This window comes from Argentina silus (assembly GCF_951799395.1).
Source record: "Argentina silus genome assembly, chromosome: 4".
In the NCBI taxonomy this organism is placed as follows: Eukaryota; Metazoa; Chordata; class Actinopteri; order Argentiniformes; family Argentinidae; genus Argentina; species Argentina silus.
The window spans coordinates 15,007,557-15,030,131 of record NC_139658.1 but is presented as its reverse complement, the minus strand read 5'-3'; the positions used below and the strand labels follow the sequence as shown (position 1 = coordinate 15,030,131).

Sequence of the window (22,575 nt, the reverse complement as noted above, 5' to 3'; positions counted from 1 at the left end):
AGAAAATATTTTGATTGAACACCTGATTGTAATCAGATTTATATCCAAAGCTTAAGGAGGATTGGTGGAAACTTTGCTAGCATGTTTCAGAGATCCTTCAAGGTCCCCTCAAAGTGCATTTTGCTTGATTCAGAGTCTTTACTTCTCAGAAATGCTTGTGCAGTCACTAGATGAGTCTCTGCATCAAACTTCAAACACTTGTATTGATGCAGTGTTGGATTTTAGCATGTGCATCTTCACATGCTGTTCAACAGTGTAAACAGTTGATTGGTTTTGAAAAAAGGGTACAATTGAATACATCGCAACCATTGGTTCATTCAATGGTAGTTGAGTGTGTGGTGTCTTACAGTACGTTTCAGATCAGTTACATTTTCTACATGGATAGTTATGATAATGTATTGGATATTCCAATAAAATGTAAGATGTTATGAAAATACCAACAAGAAAAAGAGACAAGGAAACTTAAGAACTTTTAATTTGGTTGGACAATGAGGATTAAACCAATGTTAAAATGACAAATCCAAGGCCTGGCTGCAACGTGTCAGCCAACTAGATATGTGGGAACCACAGATGAGGGGACCGGGGCAGAAAGAAAAAAAGCTTCAACTGAAGTCACCCTCAATAGAAAAAAGTTCACAGATGGGGGAGACCAAAGTTACAAAAAACTGTTTTAAAAAAAGGCTTCGCCCTGACAACGATGCTTAGCAGTAACGTACGTCATTGTCAGGGTTCATGTATGCATACAAAAATTATCGTCCACGTCACATGATGCTTGTTTTTGTTCAAGTATATTCACCATCAACTTCATCATTAATTCTCCATGATCTTTGATTCTCATCATCTTCCCACCATTTTTTGTTATTGAAATAAAACAAAACATCCTTCAAAAAAAATAAAACAAAAATGCAGGAAACCACATTTCATATCCTACCAATACATATATACTGTATAAATACATACATAAATATATTTTACATACAACAGCCATAAATTTGAAAAGGGAGATATTGAGGGGAAGGGAGGGGGTAGTGTGTGTTTTTAGCTTGGTGCTGTAAAATGGTTTGTCCCTCTATGGTCTGATCAGTCAGATGGATGAGCATGATGGTGTGTGTGTGTGTATCACACACACACACATGCACACCCTGTCAGTTGCCCCAGTATGGGGAGCTGCCATAGCTTGACTTGTTGACCTGGCTCTTCTGCTGCATGCTGCTGGCCTGGCCACGCTGGGTAGGACCACCCTGCACGCCAGGACAAGACCACAGGCAGAACGTTAGCATTAGCAAGGTTAGCACACACGCATTGACTTGATAATATATAATAATAATAATAATATATGCCATTTAGCTGACGCTTTTATCCAAAGCGACGTACATTGCAGTGAGTGCATACATTTCAGTATATATGGTCCCAGCGGGAATCAAACCCACAACCTAAGCGTTGTTAGCTCCATGCTCTACCGACTGAGCCACAGAGGAGCAGCCTTTTTAACATCCCTCTATCTAACACATTTACATTTGACATTTCCATCACAACTTGGTGGTCCACAAGTTGAAGGCCTCCAAAGTGCTGCAACAATCTCTGCAATGTCTTATTTTCAAGAGAGCACAACCCAACATTGGGATTTACTGAAAATCGACATGTTGTATTTTGAATAAATTGAAGATTTCTTTTAAAATTCCGTCCCACCACGCTTTACAGGTCCACTAAAGCGATGGATTCACTCAGGGCATTAACCTTTTGCTCTACCAGTCAAGGTGAAAATCCACCAGCCACTCAGATTTGACTATATTTTACTTTATTTTAGGTTGTAACTATGAAATCTCAGACTTGGGTGTTTTTTGTTTTTTTTTTAAGTCAGGAGGAGCGTGTTGTCACAAATGTTGAATCAACAGTGACCATAATTGTGGATCGCACCAGTTTAGTTGTTAAATTGAAGCATAGTATTCACAAACTTTTGTTGGCTACCCACCAAAGTGGCTGGTAAAACTGGCAGATTCACCCACCAACGTCAAAATCTGGTGTTTTTTCTGCCCTGGATCCACTACATCTAATAAGTGTGACACAGCCAGAGTGTGTGAGTTTGTTGGAGGTTGGTGTGTGTGTGCATGTTTATGTGTGGTGTGCATCCGTGTGTGTGTGTGTATGTTTATCCATACATCCACTTGTGTGTGTGTGTATTTCTCCATGTACCTGTCCATCATGTTTACGTGTGGTGTGTATCCATGTATGTCCATCGTGTATGTGTGGTGGGTATCTGTGTGTGTGTGCGTGTGTGTTTGTCCATCATGTTTATGTGTGGTGTGTGTCCATGTACCTGTCCGTCCTGGGCCAGGTGGTGGTGCAGCAGCTGTGAGTGTTGCTGGTGGGCAGGCAGGATGTGGAGGAAGGGGGCTGGGGCGTAGCCCCCAGGGGCCCCTCCAGGGTTCAGAGGGCCCGGACCCCCCAGTGCTGAGGGCAGGCTGAAGGGTGGTGGGGTCCCTGCATGGAAACCCTGCTTATCAAACGACTTAAAAAAAAAAAAGGGGGAGAACAGACGAATCTGGAGTCAGTGGGTTGTGTCATTCTGATGGACGACAAAATGTCAACAAATATAAAATCAATCAAATCTACATCAAATATGAACAACCAGGAAAAGGTGCTGGTTCAGCCTCAGCCTCACCTGGGTCTTGTTGTAAACAGTTCCACTGATATCTGGCACCCCGGAGTTGCTTGAAGTCACAGAGACGCCTGTGAGGAGACGGAGGAGAGGAAATGACGACACCCCCCCCCACAAACACGTTCATATCACGGTCATTAACATGACACAGTACCCCCCCCCCCCTCCTCACTTGAGTCAGGAGAAACTAGAGACGTTCTGTTGAACAGGTATTTTCTATTGATCATGTACCCTTCCCCCTCAGGCCATGGGTCCCATCGCTAGGGTTTTCTTGACACCTTTAGAATCTCAAGCAATCATTTCAAAACCCAACAGAACCCCTCTTAAAGCCACGTGGACGGGGTCCATGCCGCTCTCCCTCTTCAAACTGGGTCATTTCTGTGACTTCTTTGCTGCTACAACACAAAGTGGTCACTGGAAATGACCAGTAAAGCTGGTATATGTGTTGTGTTGTGATGTGTTGGTATGGTGTGTGTGTGTGTGTGTGTGTGTGGAGGGGGTTGGTACCTTTGCCGGGGCCGCTGGCTGCAGACTTGGCCTGCGTCTGTGAGGTGTTGCTGTAGCCTTTGCTGTAGTCTACTCCTGCTGGCCCCTGGCTCAGGTCGTCATACCCTGGGAGGAGGAACACACACTACGACTTTTAACCCTGGCATTTTCACACTGGTCAACACAAAGTGTGTGTGTGTGTCTAAAATCAGCTGACTGTGTGTGTGTGTGTGTGTGTGTCTAGGAGGAGCTGACTGTGTGTGTATGTCTCTCTAAGAGGAGCTGACTGTGTGTGTGTGTGTGTGTGTGTGTGTGTGTGTCTTTCTCTAGAAGCTGACTCTGTGTGTGTGTGTGTGTGTCTTTCTCTAGAAGCTGACTCTGTGTGTGTGTGTGTGTGTGTCTAGGCGGAGCTGACTGTGTGTGTGTATGTATCTCTAAGAGGAGCTGACTGTGTGTGTGTGTGTGTGTGTGTGTATCCTCCTGACCTGAGCTGAAGGTGTGCTGGCCGTAGGTGCTGGGCTGCTGCTGCTGCTGCTGGAAGGGGCTGGCCGAGGGGTTGGCCAGGCCCACGCCGTGCTGGTGCTGCTTGGCCGAGGCCGGGGGCACGGTGAACATGGTGTGGCCGTACTGGAAGGCAGCGCTGGGCACCCCGGCGTAGTAGGGCAGGCCCGGGTAGCTGTAGCCCGGGGGGAGGAAGGCCTGTTGGGTGCTGTGGTGGCCCTGGGGCTGGGAGTGACCCTGGGGCTGAGGCTGGGGGGGCGGAGGCTGGCCCTGGTTCTGACCTTGGTTCTGGCCCTGGGGGGGCTGTGGCGCTGACAGGCTGGTGGGGGGGGCCGGGGAGGTGGAGTCCACCCTGCCGAACTTTGGGACTTCACCTAGAAAAAGGATGGGGGGGAAGGAGGGAGGGAGGTTCCATGGAAAAGCAAGATGGAGGCAAAATGTGTTTTTGCTGAATTTGTATTTATCTGTCAGGTTTAATCCTCTAAACATTATTTTCAGATTATTTTTTATTTTTTTAAAAGAAACCTGGTAAAAGGTACTACAAATGAGCCTCGACAAACGCAGCGAGATAAAAAGGGGAGGCCATTGCTAGACGGACGGCATCTTAGAGGACAGTGGGTGAAATGAGTTACCTGAGTAAGGGTTATTGGCGAGGCTCCCATCTCTGCCTGAGAGAGTTGTTGTGGGGCCAGGGAATGTGATTCCATAGTAATCCTGCAAAGAGGGCTGTAGAGAAAGGACGGAGCGAGAGAGAGAGAGAGAGAGAATCAGAAAGGGTTAGGGTTAAGGTTAGCCCTAGCCCTAGCCCTAACCCTAGCCCTGTCCTCTCTCGCCATGTCTTTTACAGCACGGCCCTCATCAATCAGTTACCCCTAGGCGAGCATTGGCTACATTTTTGACAGAAATGTCGATAGAAGCAGACAAGTAAGTCACAAACAGTAACAGTCAGTAACAACGACATCGTACGTGAAGTGCAAGGTCAGCTCTTTCACAACACAAGCCAGGTAAAGCAACGTGCCGAGGGGGATTGGTCCATGTGTTCAGGTGTGTGAGCTCTGAGGTGAACAGGGAGAAGGGAGGAGGGGGGGGGTTCAGACTCACCATTGGCAGTCTGGACTGGAGCATGTGGAGGTCCTCGTAGCCATAGATCTGCTGTGGGACACGCAGGACAGCAAGAGTCACTTACTGCGACTGAACACACACGGTTTATCACGAGGCAAAATTGGCCGAATCCCCCTGCGGAATCGGGAGTTTGTGTGGGTCTATCCCTCACACTGGCACGGTATTTACAAGTTTGCACAGACTCGGCTGTATGAGAACATAGCTTTACACTCCCACCCACCCTTCCCCTCTCTCTCACACACACAAACACTTTACAGATGAACACACACACACACACACACACACACACACACACACACACACACACACACACACAGCGACAGTCTAAGTGAAGTGGTGTAATGTAGAAGGCCTTACAGGGTAGGCTGGCAGTAGACCCCCGGGGCCCATGATGTACTGGTTGGGCAGCAGCGGAGGGACCCCCTGGGACAGGTTAGGGGGGGCTTTACCTGGGAGACACCACACAGGGCACACATTACACACCCCATACACATACACACATCACACACCCCATACACATACACACATCACACACTTCAGATACATACACTGTTAGCTGGTCACTTCAGATAGATGGTTCAATGTCTCACACACTGGTGTATTCATGTACATGTGTGCTACTGTGTCTGTGTGCATCATTTCATACCCGATCTGTCCATTCTTAAAGACTCTACATACATGCTTACTGTGTCCTGATGGTGTACTTGTTCTGACTGTTTCCTGTTACAGCATGTAACGTAGGATTCCTGGACATTGTTTTAGTGTGTGGAAATGAAATCAATTGTTACTGCACTGGCTACAGAGAACACAATGAGGTGTTAAAGTGTTATTGATATGTGTGTGTGTGTGTGTGTGTGTGTGTGTGTGTGTAGAGGATTACGTGGGGTTAGTGTGTGTATGTGTGTGTACCAGTAGAGGATTCAGTGGGGTTAGCGTGTGTGTGTGTGTGTGTGTGTGTGTGTGTGTGTGTGTAGAGGATTACGTGGGGTTAGTGTGTGTATGTACCAGTAGACGATTCAGTGGGGTTAGTGTGTGTGTGTGTGTGTGTGTGTGTACCAGTAGAGGATTACGTGGGGTTAGTGTGTGTATGTGTGTGTACTAGTAGAGGATTCAGTGGGGTTAGTGTGTGTGTGTACTAGTAGAGGATTCAGTGGGGTTAGTGTGTGTGTGTGTGTGTACTAGTAGAGGATTCAGTGGGGTTAGTGTGTGTGTGTGTGTGTGTGTGTGTACCAGTAGAGGAGGAGAGCAGCTGGGCAGTCCTCTGGGCAGAGAGGTTGGAGAGGCCCGTGGTTCCGTTGGCACTGAGTCCCATGGCGGCGGCGGTGGCGGTGTGGAGGCCGCTGGTCCCACTCATCACGCTGCTCATGTTGCTGAGGTGGCTGATGCTGCTGTTGATCTGGTGGAGCGACGGGGCCAGGGCGGGGGCGGGGGCGGGGGCAGGGGCAGGGGCCGAGTAGGAGACAGACGAGGGCGCCAGAGAGCTCACGCTGCTGCTGTCCACACTGGTGTACTACAGAGAGGGAGGGGGGGTCAGAGGATTCTGGAAGAACCTGGATACGTGGTCATTCATGGAAGTGGGTGTGAAAAAGTGTGTACGTCAGGGGGAGGGGGGGCTGCTGGAGGTAGAAATCGGAGTGTGTGTGTGTGTGTGTGTGGGGGGGGGGTCATTGGAATGCATGGAATGGAACGCGATTCAATGCATTACAATGAGCCATTCCATGCAGTACAAGGACCCCTCCCCCCCCCCCCCATCCTCTGATTTCGACCTCCACCAGCTTCCCCTGGCGTGTGTGTGTGTGTGTGTGTGTGTTTGTATGTGTGTGTGTGTTAAGCAGTACTCACAGTGAGAGCACTAGAGCCCAGAGCTGATACTGAGGAATGACTACTGCTGGCATGGCTGGGGTAGAGAGAAGAAAAGAGAGAGAGATCAGTCATTCTACAACAAGTCATATAAGAGGATATATTTTACTGCTACAGACGTCAGTGTGTCTCATCACCACTCTCATCTTCACTCTCAGTATTTAGGACCTGTTTTGGATTGAACTCTTAAGTCAGAAAGCGTGTTACAAGCTAGGATGTTACCTCCAACTGAGATCAATACTATACCTCTAAACACATTGATTGTCATTTCTGTGAGAGCATATACTCAAACTAAAACCAACTTTTTAAAATTATTTTTAGGGCATTTCTGCTTTATTGGGATAGAGACAGTAGCCCCAACCTAAAACCAACTTGACTTTAAGTGCATATCGTCCCTAAACTCTGTCAGGGATTGTTGTTTACTACTACAGTAGGAGCAGAAGACTTTGTTCACACTTAAGATTTGGAAATGTAACAAGACGGTGAAGTGTACCATTTCACATTTACATTTACATTTATGGCATTTAGCAGACGCCTTTATCCAAAGCGACTTACAAGAAATACATTTATTTAAGTAAGTGAATCATCTATCCATCAGTCATCATAAGACAAAGTAATCAATGCTCGGACCAGGGGCCATTGGCAGTCACAATGCCTCACAATTCTTTTTTTTTTTTATTAACAGGAGAGAAACATGTACAGGGGGGGTAGTGAGGGTGAAGAGGTCTTTAGGAGGGACCGTTAAGATGTAGCCTGAAGAGATGGGTCTTCAATCTACGGCGGAAGATTGGTAGTGAAGCTACCAAGCTGTTTGTGTGTGTGTGTGTGTGTGTGTGTGTGGTTGTTACCTGTTGAGTTGTGCCAGGCTGGCACAGGGCATGTCAGGGACCAGGCTAGAGAGCGTGGAGCTGTGCGGGGGTATGGAGGCGGGCAGGTGCGTGGAGGGGGCAGGGGCACTGCTGGTACTGATGCTTAATGAGGGAGACTCTGGCTTTGGTGTGGAAGAGGCTGACGACGCTGGAGAAAGAGAGAGAGAGAGAGAGAGAGAGAGAGAAAAACCATCAAACCGAACATCTGGTCGCTTCAACTTCACTCACATTAAGTCTCACAACGGGGGTTTAACAAAACAACGAACATAATAAGCAGCCAGTAGAACCTACTGTCGAACGCGGCAGAAGTCCTCCCACCATTCAGACCGTTCTGTTGGGATGAACACACAAACAAAATGGACACTTTATTACTTTTTGGGTCAGACAGCTCCAAGACAGCAATGTGTGTATTGTGGAAATTCCCTTTTCTTCCCCCTCAGAACAGACATCCCACTCACCACGACTGGGCCTGGGGCCTCTTTACTCTGGGAGAAGGCCAGGCGGGAGTGGGGATTCACACTGCAGTCGTAACTGTCCCCCACTGAGACGAAGGGAGAGGAGGAGGAGGAGGAGGGGACAGAGGAGGAAGAGGAAAGGGTGGAGGAGGAGGAGGAGGGAGGGGTGGCGGAGCTGGAAGGTGCGAGGCAGGGCAGTGCCACCGAGGGGGAGGGGTAGATGGGCTCAGAAGAGGAGAGAGGGAGGGGGACGGAGAGAGGGCTGCCCAAGGACTCGCTGTGGACAAAAAAACAAAAACAAACGGAAAGGTCCAGTTACAAACATGCCAAAGCAAATAGGTTCAGGGGGAACCAATGATTTAAAACCCAAGTTTGAAGTCAATGGTTGAGACTAATACGACCATATACAGATCCGTGGCTTTTATATAAAAAAATAAATTTAAAAAAAGCATTGTTGAAATGACATGTTTCCTTATAGAAATATCACCTAAACATGAACATAGGCTTAACCATCCCTTTAAATGGAGTTGCAGTTCATGAGAAGGACATACTTAAAGCGTTATTGTGGGCAAAATTAATCTCCTTCTGGTTTTTGTGTTTTATGAACGCCAGTCTCAGTATAGGTCTTTGTGCTGACGTCCTTGATGCCCAAGTGAAGTTTCAAGTGAATTGAACAAAGTTCAACCTGGAGTTGTAAGTGTTTTGATAGGACTATATGAAATGTTGCTATTATTTAGACTTTAGGTGCCAGGTGTATTACAGTGCCACCTATAGGTCAACCATTTATGGTTTCGGAGTAACGGTGGACATCAATATTGCCATTTTGGACCAGATGATTGTTGAGATGTTTGTTCAACAGCGGAAGAATAATAACAGGGAAGAACCCCTTCAATTAGCAAAGGGTTTCAGCCCTTGGGGCTTGAACCCTAAACTAGCCGGGGTTGTTGTCTGGTAACTCTAACCACTGACGTTCTGATGAAGGCTGATTCAAGTCACTACAAGGTCAGAAGTAGTCCGGCTTCTCTGTCCATGTCTGAAAATGTTCCCTTTGAAATTTGGATGAGCTATCCCCACACAAGATGAGCGATTGTTCTGGTGGTGTGTTTTTGGCCCACCTGAGGGGTTTGGAGTAGAGGCTAGCCTGGCTCTGAGGGACCGGGGCCGTTGTGGACTCCCTGGACCCGAAATCTGGCATGGCCGACTCCGAACCAAAGTCCAGAGCCCCGAACTGCAGGTTGAGACCGGGGATGTCAGCCGAGCCGGGCATCTCCACTGCTGACGAGGGGATCTGGAAAAGAGGGAGGGTTGGAGCGCGTTTAGGAGTGTCTTCACTGGATCAGCCCCTGGGCTACACTATGAATATAACATTGTTATTATAATAATAATAATATAAAAAACACTGATGATGATGATGATGGTGGTGGTGGTGGTGGGGGAACTGGTGGTGATGATCAGCATCACCACCAGTTCCCCCACCACCATCATCATCATCATCATCATCTGTGGTTTTCTCTCAGTGTTTTTTCTCTCTTACCTTGGAGGTGGGAGGTATCCTTCGTTTCTGCCCCTTGAGCTGCGCGCGCTGCTGCTGTGGTGTGCTGCAGCCTGGAGGGTCCGGCCCTGCGCTGGGGGCAGGCTTGGGGGGTCCCTGGGTGGGCATGGAGACCTGTAGTGGCCCCAGGGAGGGGGAGGGGGCGGCCAGGCCCAGGGAGGGGGGCTGCGTCTGCGGGGGGCTGGGCTGGCGGGCCAGGGGCAGGGAGGGGGCAGCGTTCCTCTGGATGAGCTGGCTCAGGACCAGGGAGGGCTCAGGCTGCATCTTAAACTCCCCTGGAGAGACACACACACACACACACACAGGAACAGACACTCAAACTTTTGGTGTATAGAGCCAAAAGAAGAAAAAATGCTTCACTGTCCAATTACTTGTATTACTTGTTGCACTGGAGATCAAACCTGGGTCCAAACAGTATTAGAAATGTTTCTTTTTAACGTTTTTGTTTTGTGTGTTGTGCTTGAGCCTGCCAGGAGTGCCAGACGGGCAGGTTTTGCACTTTTAGGACTATGTTGATTCAATTGCGCCAGTCAAACTCAGTCCAGCACAGCAAAGTATTTGAAATGATCTAAAATACTATTTGAAGCCATGTCCGATGTAAAAACACACAGACACAAGCAGACCAAAACACATGTCGACATATAAACACAAACACAACAGATTGACAAGTGCCCCCTTCTTGACAGCATTCCATTGCAGAGGTTGTGCTATTGAAATGACACCACTGTTTTTTTAGAAACCTTTAAAAAGTAACACTCACGGCTGAACTGGGATGTGAGTGAGGTGGCGCTGGGGCCAGGGGCCTTGATGTCCCAGCTGGAGGATACGGGAGGGGGGACAGCAGCGCCCCCTAGTCCCGTGAGCCTCCCCATGGAGGTACTAGCACCCTGCGTACTGGGTGGGGGGGCCGCCTGCGAGGAGGGGAGAGGGCCCAGGCCCGGGCCCTTCAGCTGCTCCAGAATCTGGGCCCCTGGACTGGACTGACTCCTCTTGGACTGGCCCAGGTCCCCGAAGCCTGCGCCCAGCACCGACGACTGACACACAGAGAAACATCAGTCAAAGAGTGGCAAATGCCTTCATGCTAGTTACCCAATACTCTATAATAATATAAATAATATATATAATTATAAATGCTCAATACTCTATAATAATATAAATAATCTCTTCTTGAGCCTCCCCCTTTTCACATTTCTCTAGCACTAACACCTGGACTGTCTGACAAAAACACTTTTACATTCAAAACCGACTTAAAAAATAAATAAAACCTCAAACCACGTACAACCTGTGTAGGAAACTACACTTTCAGTTTTTTTTTTAAAGTTTATTTTCTGCAGCCCGGTGTGTGTCATGTGACCCTCCGGACCTTGGAGCAGACCAAAAGTGGCCCCTGGGCCAAAATGACAACATGCCGCCCCTGGTCTAGTGTGATGCGTGAGTGGTGAAGTGAGAGAAGGAATCCATTGTGTCCTGTGAGGGAGTCGAGAGGAGGGCAGCAGAACAAACGGGTGGGTGAGGGAACATGGCTCACCAGAGCGGCGTGTGCATAGCTGGTGGTGGCCGTGCTGATGCCTGTCCCGTTGCGGGTGGGGTGGGGGTGGTGGTGGTGCGAGTTGGTGAAGACCAAGCTCTGGGAGGAGGGGGCCTTAAGACCCCCCAGCTCCTCCCCACAGCCTCCCACTGGTTTCTGCAGCAGAGAGGCCAGGTCCAGACTACAGGAGAGGACACGGACACACAGACACACAGACACACAGACACATACACACACACACGACCATCACCAACATTATTCATAATCAAGGATTAAAACCTAGACACAACCAGGAAACTGCTTTACAAATAAACATATGTCCGAATGTCACAGAGGACCTTAATATCATAAAATAACAAACAAAAGTGATTTCCATGATTTCACACTTAGCTAGGATGTTGTAGAACATCCCAGACAGTTTTTATAGGCATGTTTGGCTTACATATTCGTTATTTTCTCAACTTCCGGTTAGCTTGCTTAGCATCGGCTTCCAATTGTGCTGATGGCACTAAACCTAACAAGCCACTTCCACAGCGCCCTGAAGACACGTCTATTGAGCGGGAGTTACCTTTGCCCAGGTGTGATGTGGTTCTCAGCCGCGGGCGCACAGGAGGAGGTGAACACTTTGGTCTCAGAGAGCTGAGGGGAGACAGTGGGATGCTTATTGGGTTGTTGATCAATGCAACGGCAAAGGTGAGACATATACCATACGCTACGGTTTTGTGAAAGCAGCCCCTCAAAAGGCTCTTACGGATTTGCCCGTTGTATATGAAATAATGTGTTCTCATCAGGGAAGAGGTGTACTGATCTTTGATTTCGTGTGTCAGTAAATATAATATACTTCGCATTTGTAATCCACAGTTTGCCGATTGAGTGTCATCATCATCATCATCAGCATGACCGTCTCCACTAGCTCCCTTGCAATATGTGAGGAGAAATAGTGAAAGGCACTTGCTAATATCCCTTCTGAACTTGCAAAGCCCCATCATTTGAAGCATTTAAACGCACCCCGGTTGTCCGATCACAAGTTATCATCCCAATATGCAAATTAAGTCCTAATAAACGGATACAAGTACGAGATCTGCACACTCCCTAGTTCCTACACATTTTCCGACCAAAATCCGTCCAAAATGCGCCCATGTCGTGCGATATGCATCCTGACCTGTCAAACGCCCACGCTACATAATGCAGCAGCTTAGATCTGTGTAAATGATGTGGCTTTTAAAGAACAATATACAATTCTGAACTCTTCTGGTACAAATATGGAATAGGCGTAGAATGACAGATAGACAGATAGATAAATCGTTTCTTTATTTAGCTTTTTAAAAACTTTTCCAGGTCTGGATTAATCATACAAAAAGGTCCCACTACAGACGAAGGTCCCCCTAGTCATGGTTTGTGTTGATAACAGAGTTATCACTCCTCAAGTTGAAATACCCCAACCAGCACCATCAAATTGCTAGCTTTTCGGTGGCTTGGCTGGTTAACATCGGGGTGTTTCTGTGACAGTCACGTGTGTCGGCGATACAGAGGACTCAGGTTTGAGACTTGTGTGAGCTTGGAGGGCGAGGAGACTATGCCGTTTGCAGCAGCGGGATGCTTGTTACACCAGCACTAGCTTCAAACTGAGCCGTGACACATGAATGTGAAAAAACGTTGAAGTGAAGTGTAAAGCTCTTCCAGCTCCGACTCACACTCACGTCCTCACTCCAGTCCTCCGCCGACCAGTCCTCCAGGGTACTCCTCCAGGGCACTGTGGGGATGAGAGGGGAAGGGTTAGAGGGGGCAGGATGAGAGGGGAAGGGTTAGAGGGGACAGGATGAGAGGGGTCAGGATGAGAGGGTTAGGGTTAGAGGGGTCAGGATGAGAGGGGTCAGGATGAGAGGGTTAGGGTCAGAGGGGGCAGGATGAGAGGGTTAGGGTTAGAGGGGGCAGGATGAGAAGGTTAGGGTTAGAGGGGTCAGGATGAGAGGGTTAGGGTTAGAAGGGTCAGGATGAGAAGGTTAGGGTTAGAGGGGGCAGGATGAGAGGGTTAGGGTTAGAGGGGTCAGGATGAGAGGGTTAGGGTTAGAAGGGTCAGGATGAGAAGGTTAGGGTTAGAGGGGGCAGGATAAAAGGGGAAGGATCAGCAATGGAGCAAAACAATACAGGAGCTACATCCCAATTCTCTGCCCTACCCTCCAAGTGCAAACTTCAGGGGAAAAGGTATAGAGTTGGGACGCAGCCAGGTGCTTATTAAATAATAATGATGTGCAGATACTGCAGGTAGAAATATTGGAACAGAATCAGTTCTAGAAAGAAATCTGACCCATAGGGCCACCGTAGACAAAGTGCCCTCAGAGTGTAAAGTTGTAAGTCTGTTGCTCCAAGAGAGACCGAATGGTATTTGTTAAAATAAATGAGGCACATTAAGTCCTGGGTTTTTGCTACTTAAATTAAGCCCATGTTCAGTAAGTCTAGGCATCAGGTACCATTTGCAATGGTTATTTATTCCCCCTTGTGTCACACATTATCTCCCCCTATTAAAGGCCCAATGCAACATTTCTCAGCACATTCTTTTACAGAACTTGCTTTAGGTATATTTACAATGTAAAAAACAATACAAGCAGCCCAAGAAAAACACACACAAACCAGTTCTCTGGCCTCTGAATAAACTTACATTTTCACAATGGGCTTAGTGCCCTAACAAATTGTGTCCTTTATGCCCTAAAAAAAACTGAACTTCCAGGCCTGGTGTGGGGTCTCACCTGTCCCATCTGTGCTGGTATTGGCCCCTGTTTCCCAGACCTCGGTCTGTGTGGTCCCTCCCCTCCCAGAGTCTGAGGTGTAGTCAGCTGGGTTAAAGATCCTGACAAGGAAGAGGAGAAGACTTAGATAGAACAAACCAAATGTTAAGGACTCTCTAGCCTACAAGAAAACAACCGGTAGAACTGGAAGTGAAGCAGCATTGTAAGCAACGTACGAGCATGAACGACCCCAGTGGAGGGACAGACTGTCAGTTCCAGGGGCCAGAAGAGGATAGTGTTGTAGGATTGTGTGTACAGCAGCATTAATGACCAACAACTACATTCTAACTCATTTAGTGCCGAGGGTGAATAAATTGAAAATTGAAAACATTCTAGAGCACAGGTGTCAAACTCATTCCATGGAGGGCCAAGTGTCTACAGGTTTTTGGGTTAGATTGATGAATTAAGGTCACTAATTAGTATGGAACTCCCCTCACCTGGTTGACAAGGTCTTAATTGAAAGGAAAAACCAAAAGCCTGCTGACACTCAGCCCTCCATGGAATGAGTTTGACACCTGTGTTCTAGAGTGTCAACATTCTAGAGTTTATTCAACAAAAATGCATAAATGATGATGCTTCGTTTTGACGCCAATCAAACTATTGTCGCTAGGTAAATACCACATAAAACACTTGGCACTCTTGGTGGTGAGTGTTCCGGAACTCTTTGGCAGTTAGTGAGTTATGGCTTGTCAAAAGCCGCAAAAGACAGGAAACTCAAAATGAGCACCAGCACCCGAAACCTCACCAAACAAGGTTTTCCAGCACACAGGGGATGTGTAGATATTGGCACAGTGAGCAGACATACAAAAAAAGCCATACAAATCGGTGGTCAAACGGACGAGAAATTTGTGAAGGTGATTTGGCATTTTTAATGGTAGGCGTAACCGAGCCGTAAACTCGGCGAACTCACCCCATTCCCTGGGCGGAGAACCTGCTCCCAGGTGGCGGTGGCGCCCTGCCCCGTCCTCTGCCCCCAGATCCTATTGGGCCACACACACCAACACACACACCCAAACGCACGCACGCATACACACACACAGTATGACTAAAATGCTTCTGGTTGAGGACATTGACTGTGGCTGAGGAGAATGTGTGCTAGCTGCTAAATAAGGTACACTGTAGTGCATGCCACTGACAGAGTACACACTCACCTCGACCCCTTCCTCTGCGGCCCCCCTCAGACCCTCTGACCAAGGCAGCCACCTCCACACCGTTCTCCTCTGGCCGCACTGAGAGAGAAAGAAAGAGAGAGGGAGGGGGAGAGGGAGGGGGAGAGGGAGGAGAGGGAGGAGGAGGGAGGGGGAGAGAGAGGGAGAGAGATATTATATAGGGGAATTGTTTAAGAGAGAGGAAGAGGATAAAAATGCGACTAAACTCCTCCTCCTCCTCCTAAGGTTCAGTAACCACGGTGGACATGCAACCAGGCTTGGCCGGCCTCAGCTCGTTCTGTTGTGTCATTATGGGATTCCAGGACCGGAAACATACACTACGGTATTAGACGATGGATCCTAACGACAAGAGGGGATTTTTCAGGCTCCTGTTCTCTCACCCTGCCGGTTGCGACTGGCCCCCCTGCCCCTCCGGTTGGGCCCCCCGCGGCCCCTGCTGCCCTCCCTCTCGCCCCTCTTCTCCCGGTTCTCCTTGTTCTCCTTGCTCTCTGAGGACGGGCCGTCCTTTGCCAAGGCACGTTTCTTCCCCACCGTCTCCCACGAGGTCTGAGGGAGGGAGGGAGAGAGGGAGATAAGAGGAGAGAGTGGTAGGGAGAGGAGAGGGGGGAAGAGAAGGTCGAAAGGAAGACCGAAAGGGATGAAAAAAGAGAAGAGAGAGAGAGAGCAAGAGAGAGGTGGTGGGGAGGGGATGCATCACAGAAAGACAGGACAAGAACAAAAGTTCATTTAACAGGGACAGAAATAAATACATATTCAGTCCAAATAAGCAAATGGGACAAGACTACTGTCAGGTCTGGAAGCATTATACGGGACGGGGGTGGTGACAGCAGCAGCAGGCAGCAGATTACAAGCAGGATTAAATACAGTAGTGAGTTTGACACACGGGAAGAGAAAATGAACCTCTTTCTATTTCGGTAGTCCCAAGAAACCAAAACAACAACGACATGTAACAGAGGGACCGACTGGCTGGCTGACTGACTGACTGACTGGGTGACAGCTGACAGCTTGGCGCGGTGACATCTCCTCTTTCACCATATGTGCTGCTGTGCTTTCCTCAGAAACGCTTGGATTCTTTTCGTCGTGAATCACCCACTGGCAGAACAACACGTGTTCATCCTACTGTACATGGAGGGCTGCTATTTAATATAGTTCTCTGGGTAGAGACAAAAAAAACACCTTTCTATAATTTAATTTATAAATATAAATGTAAAAAAGCCTTTAAATCCACCCAATAGACGAGTGGCTTGTTATATTTTGAAAGTTTGCTTCGATCGGTAGGTGTGTGTTTTGATTTGAAGGGGGTTGAGAGATGAATTCCATAATACTTATTGAGCATGTAACGAAGTCCCTTATTTAAAGGAATGCTCCATTCAAAAATATATTCTAACCTTTCATACGTTATGTTTTCCATTTCTAATGGACAATACCCTATGAAAGTCCATACGTCACAAACTGCAGAATGTAAACAAAACTGGACACTCGTCAATCATTTTTGGAGACGGGCGTAACCGTTGCTAGCAAAAGAGAGTCATCACATCGAATGTCTCCAGTTTCCATGTTTCCATGAACTTCTGTAGTTTGTGACGTACAGACTTTCAAAGCGTATTAAGGGTTTTCAATTCAAACTAAAATCTATTGGAAACACCATACAGCATTTCTGTTCCACCACCACCACCACCACCACCACCACCACAGGGGAGGCTTGTGTAGGTAGAAATCAGAGGACAGGCTTCATTGTAAGGCAGAGAAGAATTCTACCTCCGCCAGCCTCCCCTGTCAGGTCAGAGGTAACCATAGAAAGGAGGGGATGGCAGGAAGTCGTTGAGGAGCGGCAGAAGTGCAAGCAGGAAGTGGTTCTGTGGCCTCACCGTGTCAGAGGTGCTCTCCAGGAGGAAGTTGATGGCTCTGTTGACGTCCTCGTTGCAGTCGTGGAGGGCTACCATGCACTCGTCCTGGTTCTTCCCCGTCACCTCCATCAACTGTGGACACACACAGACAGACAGACAGACAGACAGACAGACAGACAGACAGACAGACAGACAGAGACAGACAGACAGACAGACAGACAGACAGACAGACAGACAGACAGACACACACAACATTGTAGCTTACAAGGACTTGGTCTAAGCGATATATATTTGCAGAAATAGCCACAAACACGCACGCACTGTTTCAAGAGTAACAGGAGAGCACACTGGTTCCTGTTGAATCGTGTGTTGAGCAGACAGGACTCCAGTGGACTCACCTGGTTCACTTTGTCCTCGAAGTCAGAGTCATTATTGTCGTAGATCATCTGAGCAAGCCGGATCTGCTCCGCAGTCGCCTGCAGGCAGGATGGAGATAGCGGTGGAAGAGGTAGAGGAGGAGAAGAGGTTAAGAAAGACGAGAGGAAGGTGGTGAGAAAGGTAGCAGAGGGGGTGAGAGGGTCAAGGAGAAGGGGGAAGGGAGGAGGAGGAAAGTGGTCATGAGAGAAAAGAGGAGGGGGAGCAGGAAAGGTAGAGAAAGGGAAAATAATGATTTCATCACAAAACTCTGACAGAAGTACATTTGTGTGTGTGTGTGTGTTTCCGTGTGTGTGTACACATACTTGAATATGCATGTGTATGTCTCTACGATAGAGATGTGCATTTGGAATATATTTTGCATGTTTGAAAATGTTGTATTCAGGGTGAACGGTTGACATGGATCAGGCTTATCATTTTGAACATGTTTATTGTTTTTTTTATGGTAAAACCCATGATGATATAAGATGGATCAACTTATAGAGAGCTACAGAACGTGATCGTCACATGCTGAGCTGGGCTGTCATCCGTGTGAACAGTACCGAATGTTTGCTAATTCAAACACGGTCCCAGTGATGGAGTAAGTCTATTCCAGTATTGGCCTATCCCTACTCTTCAAGTGTGTACCTGCAGCTTATGCATGGGTGTGTGTGTCATGTTGACAGGCCTGTGAGTGCGTGTGTGTGTGTACATGTGAGTGTGTGTGTGTGTGTCGTGTTGACATGCCTGTGTGTGTGTCATGTTGACAGGCCTGTGAGTGTGTGTACATGTGAGTGTGTGTGTGTGTGTGTACATGTGAGTGTGTGTGTGTGTCGTGTTGACATGCCTGTGAGTGTGTCATTTTGACAGGCCTGTGAGTGTGTGTGTGTGTCATGTTGACATGCCTGTGAGTGTGTGTGTGTGTGTACATGTGAGTGTGTGTGTACATGTGAGTGTGTGTGTGTGTTACTCACCTGAAGCTGTTTCTGTGGTTGTGTGTTCTGTGTGGCGGCAGGCAGCGCTTTGTCCCGAGTGCCCCGGGCCTTGTCGCTGCCCAACGAGGTCATTATACAGTATATACAAAACAATGTATGTACAAAATAGAAAAATCTGGGAGGAGAAAGAGAGAGAGAGAGAGAGAAAGTGATTCATGTAAACACGAGTAAACACACAATTCGCCCACGTCCCCCTCGTAAACGCAGTTGGACAGGATTGTGCAACACAGACCACTACCCTAAGAGACTCACACACACACGCGAACGCACACACACCTTATGATGCAAGCGCATTGCCCTAAATTTAGGTCAAGGAAGAAGGGGAGATACACCCCACAGCCGACCACACATACTGACAGTGTGAAATGGTTCCCTCTAAATGTCCACATTCCACCAACACACACAACCTCCACTGCATATGCAAAAAAAAGTCAGCAAAGTCAGCCATCTGAATACCTTCATCAAATGGGAGTTTTGAATACTGCAATGACCGTTTGAATAAAATGCAAATGCCTTTTCAAACTGTTTACTAAAACTCTGGTTGAATAATCAGTTCTCAAAAAAACACTGTTACACCAATGACATGGAGCTATTCCAGGGTGACATTGACTGGCTACTCCTCAGGTATGGGGTCTTTTTGTCTAGTGCACAGGGCATTGAGACCCCTTGATAGTGCCCACTCCTCTGGGTTTACCCCCATCCAGTCCAGCCTTGCCCTCTCTGACCTCCACTCTCCCATTGCTAGTGAGGAAGAGCCCCAGAAGGACTCTGACACCAACCACCCGTCAGGTAAGAGGCCCACCTCTGTCTATCTGATCATCGCTAAATGTTTGTCATTTAGTTTTAGTAAGTTGCTCCGATCTAAGATTGTCTATCTTTATTCACAGATTAGGGCTTGACTCCTAGCGATACATCTAGAGTGGAGAGCCCTGGATGCCTGGTGGTGGATGCCTCCCCTCTTGCAGAGGACTCACTCCCCTCCTCTTTTGTCGAGGATTCCTCCAAAAAGAGAGGATGGGGGGGATGATGGAGGACAGATTTATTTGCTCTGCTCAGCACTATTTGCTCAAGAAATGTGGGCCCTTCATTAGAAAGATGAAAAGTAAATCACAACCTTGATTGAAAGAACCGTCAAACAGTTTCAAAATAACGACTTTAGAGATAGTCTAGGCCTACATGAAGCCTACTGTCCCTGATGAAACCCTAAACTCAACTGTCATTGGAATAGACCTGCTATACATCAGAAATGGGGACACACTGCCATCGATGCAAACTACTGAGCTTCCTGCACTGAAAGGGTCACACTCCAGCCATGACCAACACCTATATGAAGGTGTATACTCCGAAAACATTGAATCCCATTACAAACATGACTGTCCAACACATCAATGCACCACAACTGTCTCCTCACCCCAGGGCGCAATGGAAACAGACATTGTCTAATGCCTCCACTTACTGAGTCCTACATCACAACGGCCTAGCATTCATCAGCCTTAGTTCTATATGTGCCATTTAGCTGATGCTTTTATCCAAAGCAACTTACATTGCAGTGAGTGCATAAATTTCAATATATATGGTCCCAGCAGGAATCAAAGCCACGACTTAAGCGTTGTTAGCGCCATGCTCTACCAACTGAGCCACAGAGGACCACAGTTCTAGTTCTACAGCTGAAGGCCGCCTTTCGTAGCAACATTCCCAAAGGCTAGACTAAAGGCTCCATGCGAGTCAAGTCCTTGAGAACCCTGTTGTTTTTTCAGGTTTATCAGTCATTTCATCAACATCATTTCTCCAACAAGAACTCAGGATGTCTCTACGAAGGGTCACTATTGAGGATCCACTCAAATGGAGAGAACTTGGCCCAGTGGACACTGCAGGGGGATATTCCAGAAAGCTGGAATAATGAGTTAGAGAGCCAACTTTTCACAGATATTGAACCAACTCTGAATTTATTTTCTGTTCCAAAAAGAGGAGTCAAGGAAAACTATAGTAACAAATCCTCCAGAGCGAACCTACTTTCTTGCAGGTTAAGTCAACTTTACCTCGAATGATGCTCTTGGCCAATCAAATCAGATTCCCTCCCTTCTGCAAGGATTGTCTGCAAGATTCACGTCAACCAACACACTCCGGTATCTATGTGCATGTAGATTAAAAAGCGCATGTGGATAAAATTGATTTTTGCGATTGTAGAAAAGCAGGTTTGATACAGTGATACTGTTTTATTATCTTGAAATGACTGTACTTTCCCTAATAACTAGACCACAACTATGAATAGGCTAATTAATAAAATATTACATTTGAATGTGTGCGTTAATATATTTAATCAAATCTAAAGTGTTAATAAATCAAACATTACTAACTGCTAAGCCTCCTAAAATGTATGACATTTGTATGACGAAAAAATCCATTAATTGTTTTTCACAACATAACAAATAACAAAAGTCTACTGTTTACATTTAACAGCTAATATGAGTGGCAGGCGGTGACATTGTTTGCAATGAACGCGTGGCACTGACTTGGCTCTTCTTTGCAGCTTTACTTCAATGGAGCCATCAGTGTTCATCTCTCATGCCTTTCTACGCATGATGTGAATGAGTTAAGTGAATTTAGGAGTGATTAAGTGGCATCATTGGACTCTCTAGAACTGAATTATCCTGACTTTGAACTTGAGGTTAGCTGAAGCCAGATATTTTTAGAGAACTCTGAATGTTCTACGCTCTCTTTCTGGAATACCCCCTGGTCTTGATAGGCCTTGGCTACAGACTTGTCCTTGGGTATGAGGCCTGTCACCTTTATGGTAGTGCTCAGAGAGAGGTATGGCTGTTCAGGGTACTCGCTCCAGTTGCCATTGAACAGGTGTGAGAAAGGTACGCTCAGTAGGGCACAGCGTTGTGGAACGTTAAGAAAAAAAGTAGGCCTGTGTATAGACAATAGACTGCACTCAAGAAAACAATAAGATCATATTTCTCTCTCACACACACCTGATATTAGATCGAAATTGCCATCTCATGGGTTCTTCCGTTTTTCTAATTTGATAGAAACCTGCTTCAGAACATTTAGACAGTTGTCTATATTCTCACTTCTTTATTTGATCTGAGAATTACTCATATCAGCCATTACAAAGGCAACCCTTGATTCGATTTTTTAGCTGAATGCTGGCTGCCATTTGTTTTGGAGATGGGGCTGGTGGGGCGTAATGTGACCACTCACATTCACAGTCTCTGGATGCAAGCACTCACAGTAAATGATACTGACATGAGAGTTTCAAACATAGCTATACATTGTTTGTTTACAAACAGATTGTTGACAAAGAATGAAGTAAAACACGTTTATACTTTAGGTAATGAAAATATGAGACAGTTGTACTGATCTCATTAGGTCATATTCTTCTAGAATCTGGTAATATATCATTGATTGAAATGCCCCTATTGCGCCTTTAAGAGCCAAAACAACAAGTTCGGAATAACGCTTTAGTTGAACCATCCATGTATAACTGAGAAGAGCACGATTATCAACTCAAAGTCGAATACAATGTTCAAGATCATCACAGACAACCGATGTACCATTCGTCAGAAGGACAATGCAGGTCTTATTCGACAATAACATTGTTACCCTCGAATGATAAAACGTCCGATAGACGAGGTGCTGGAACAATAATATTCATGAATATATGTCGACTTGATGATTGTAGGCGCAGCACACCCAGATAATGCCCATGCCCATCAATATTTCACTTTCATTCCTTTGACAGTTCTGCAAAATGCAAGCGCTATATAGATGTTGCTAGCTGCCACAACAACAGTGACCGACTACAGAAGGACCCCTTTGTCCTAGCTAGCTAAGTAGTTAGCCAAAGTAACTAGCTAGCTGGCTAGTTGAGTTTATTCCAAATATTTTACGGGCAGGAAAAATGATCAAATACGGCTACCCGACATTCCTGCACGCATATGGCTATACCATATGCTTACAAGGGGTTGCCTTTAAAAACATGACCATGAAAAAGTGCTTATGTTGAAAAAAAATCACAACATGCTAGCTTGCTAACTAAACACAAAGCTAAATCAATTCCAGCTAACGAAAATGGCCACAGCGCACAATCCAACCCCGACATTGCTTGCCGGGGAACAAGCAAACAGGAAAATTGCGAAATATAGCCTGAAAAGGTCGCGTAAACAAAACAAACGCATCGGCGGCTTTGCATTTCAAGAGGGACGTGGCTAAGAATACGATTTCGAGTCGGTTAAAAAAAATACAAAACATTAGCTTGAGCGCCCGAACGAGATTTGTTGTGTTTTTTTATTACCTGCTTTTACACACGCTTCGCTCAGCCAGCAG

General features: G+C 46.8%; 1 protein-coding gene across 6 annotated transcripts; it reads right to left on the bottom strand.

The window, feature by feature from the left end:
- Positions 1-457: 457 nt before the first annotated feature.
- On the bottom strand, positions 458-22,572 carry ubap2a (ubiquitin associated protein 2a). 6 transcript variants are annotated; one of them, XM_083668177.1, is made up of 27 exons: positions 22,544-22,572; positions 18,223-18,358; positions 17,233-17,310; positions 16,856-16,966; positions 15,368-15,533; positions 14,970-15,047; positions 14,729-14,798; positions 13,780-13,880; positions 12,727-12,785; positions 11,601-11,671; positions 11,033-11,213; positions 10,265-10,538; positions 9,487-9,779; positions 9,068-9,240; positions 7,956-8,229; positions 7,789-7,828; positions 7,477-7,645; positions 6,611-6,665; positions 5,999-6,278; positions 5,126-5,217; positions 4,748-4,798; positions 4,279-4,372; positions 3,631-4,020; positions 3,167-3,271; positions 2,663-2,730; positions 2,318-2,509; positions 458-1,241 (listed from the first exon to the last, which is right to left on the bottom strand). In XM_083668177.1, the coding sequence occupies exons 2-27, from the start codon at positions 18,313-18,315 to the stop codon at positions 1,146-1,148; spliced, it is 3,654 nt and encodes a 1,217-aa protein (XP_083524303.1). In that variant the 5' UTR covers positions 18,316-18,358; positions 22,544-22,572; the 3' UTR covers positions 458-1,145. The 6 variants fall into 6 exon arrangements, with proteins under 6 accessions (XP_083524303.1, XP_083524306.1, XP_083524301.1 ...); XM_083668180.1 differs by having other exon boundaries at positions 12,733-12,785; XM_083668175.1 differs by having other exon boundaries at positions 14,729-14,829; positions 14,971-15,047.
- Positions 22,573-22,575: the final 3 nt, after the last annotated feature.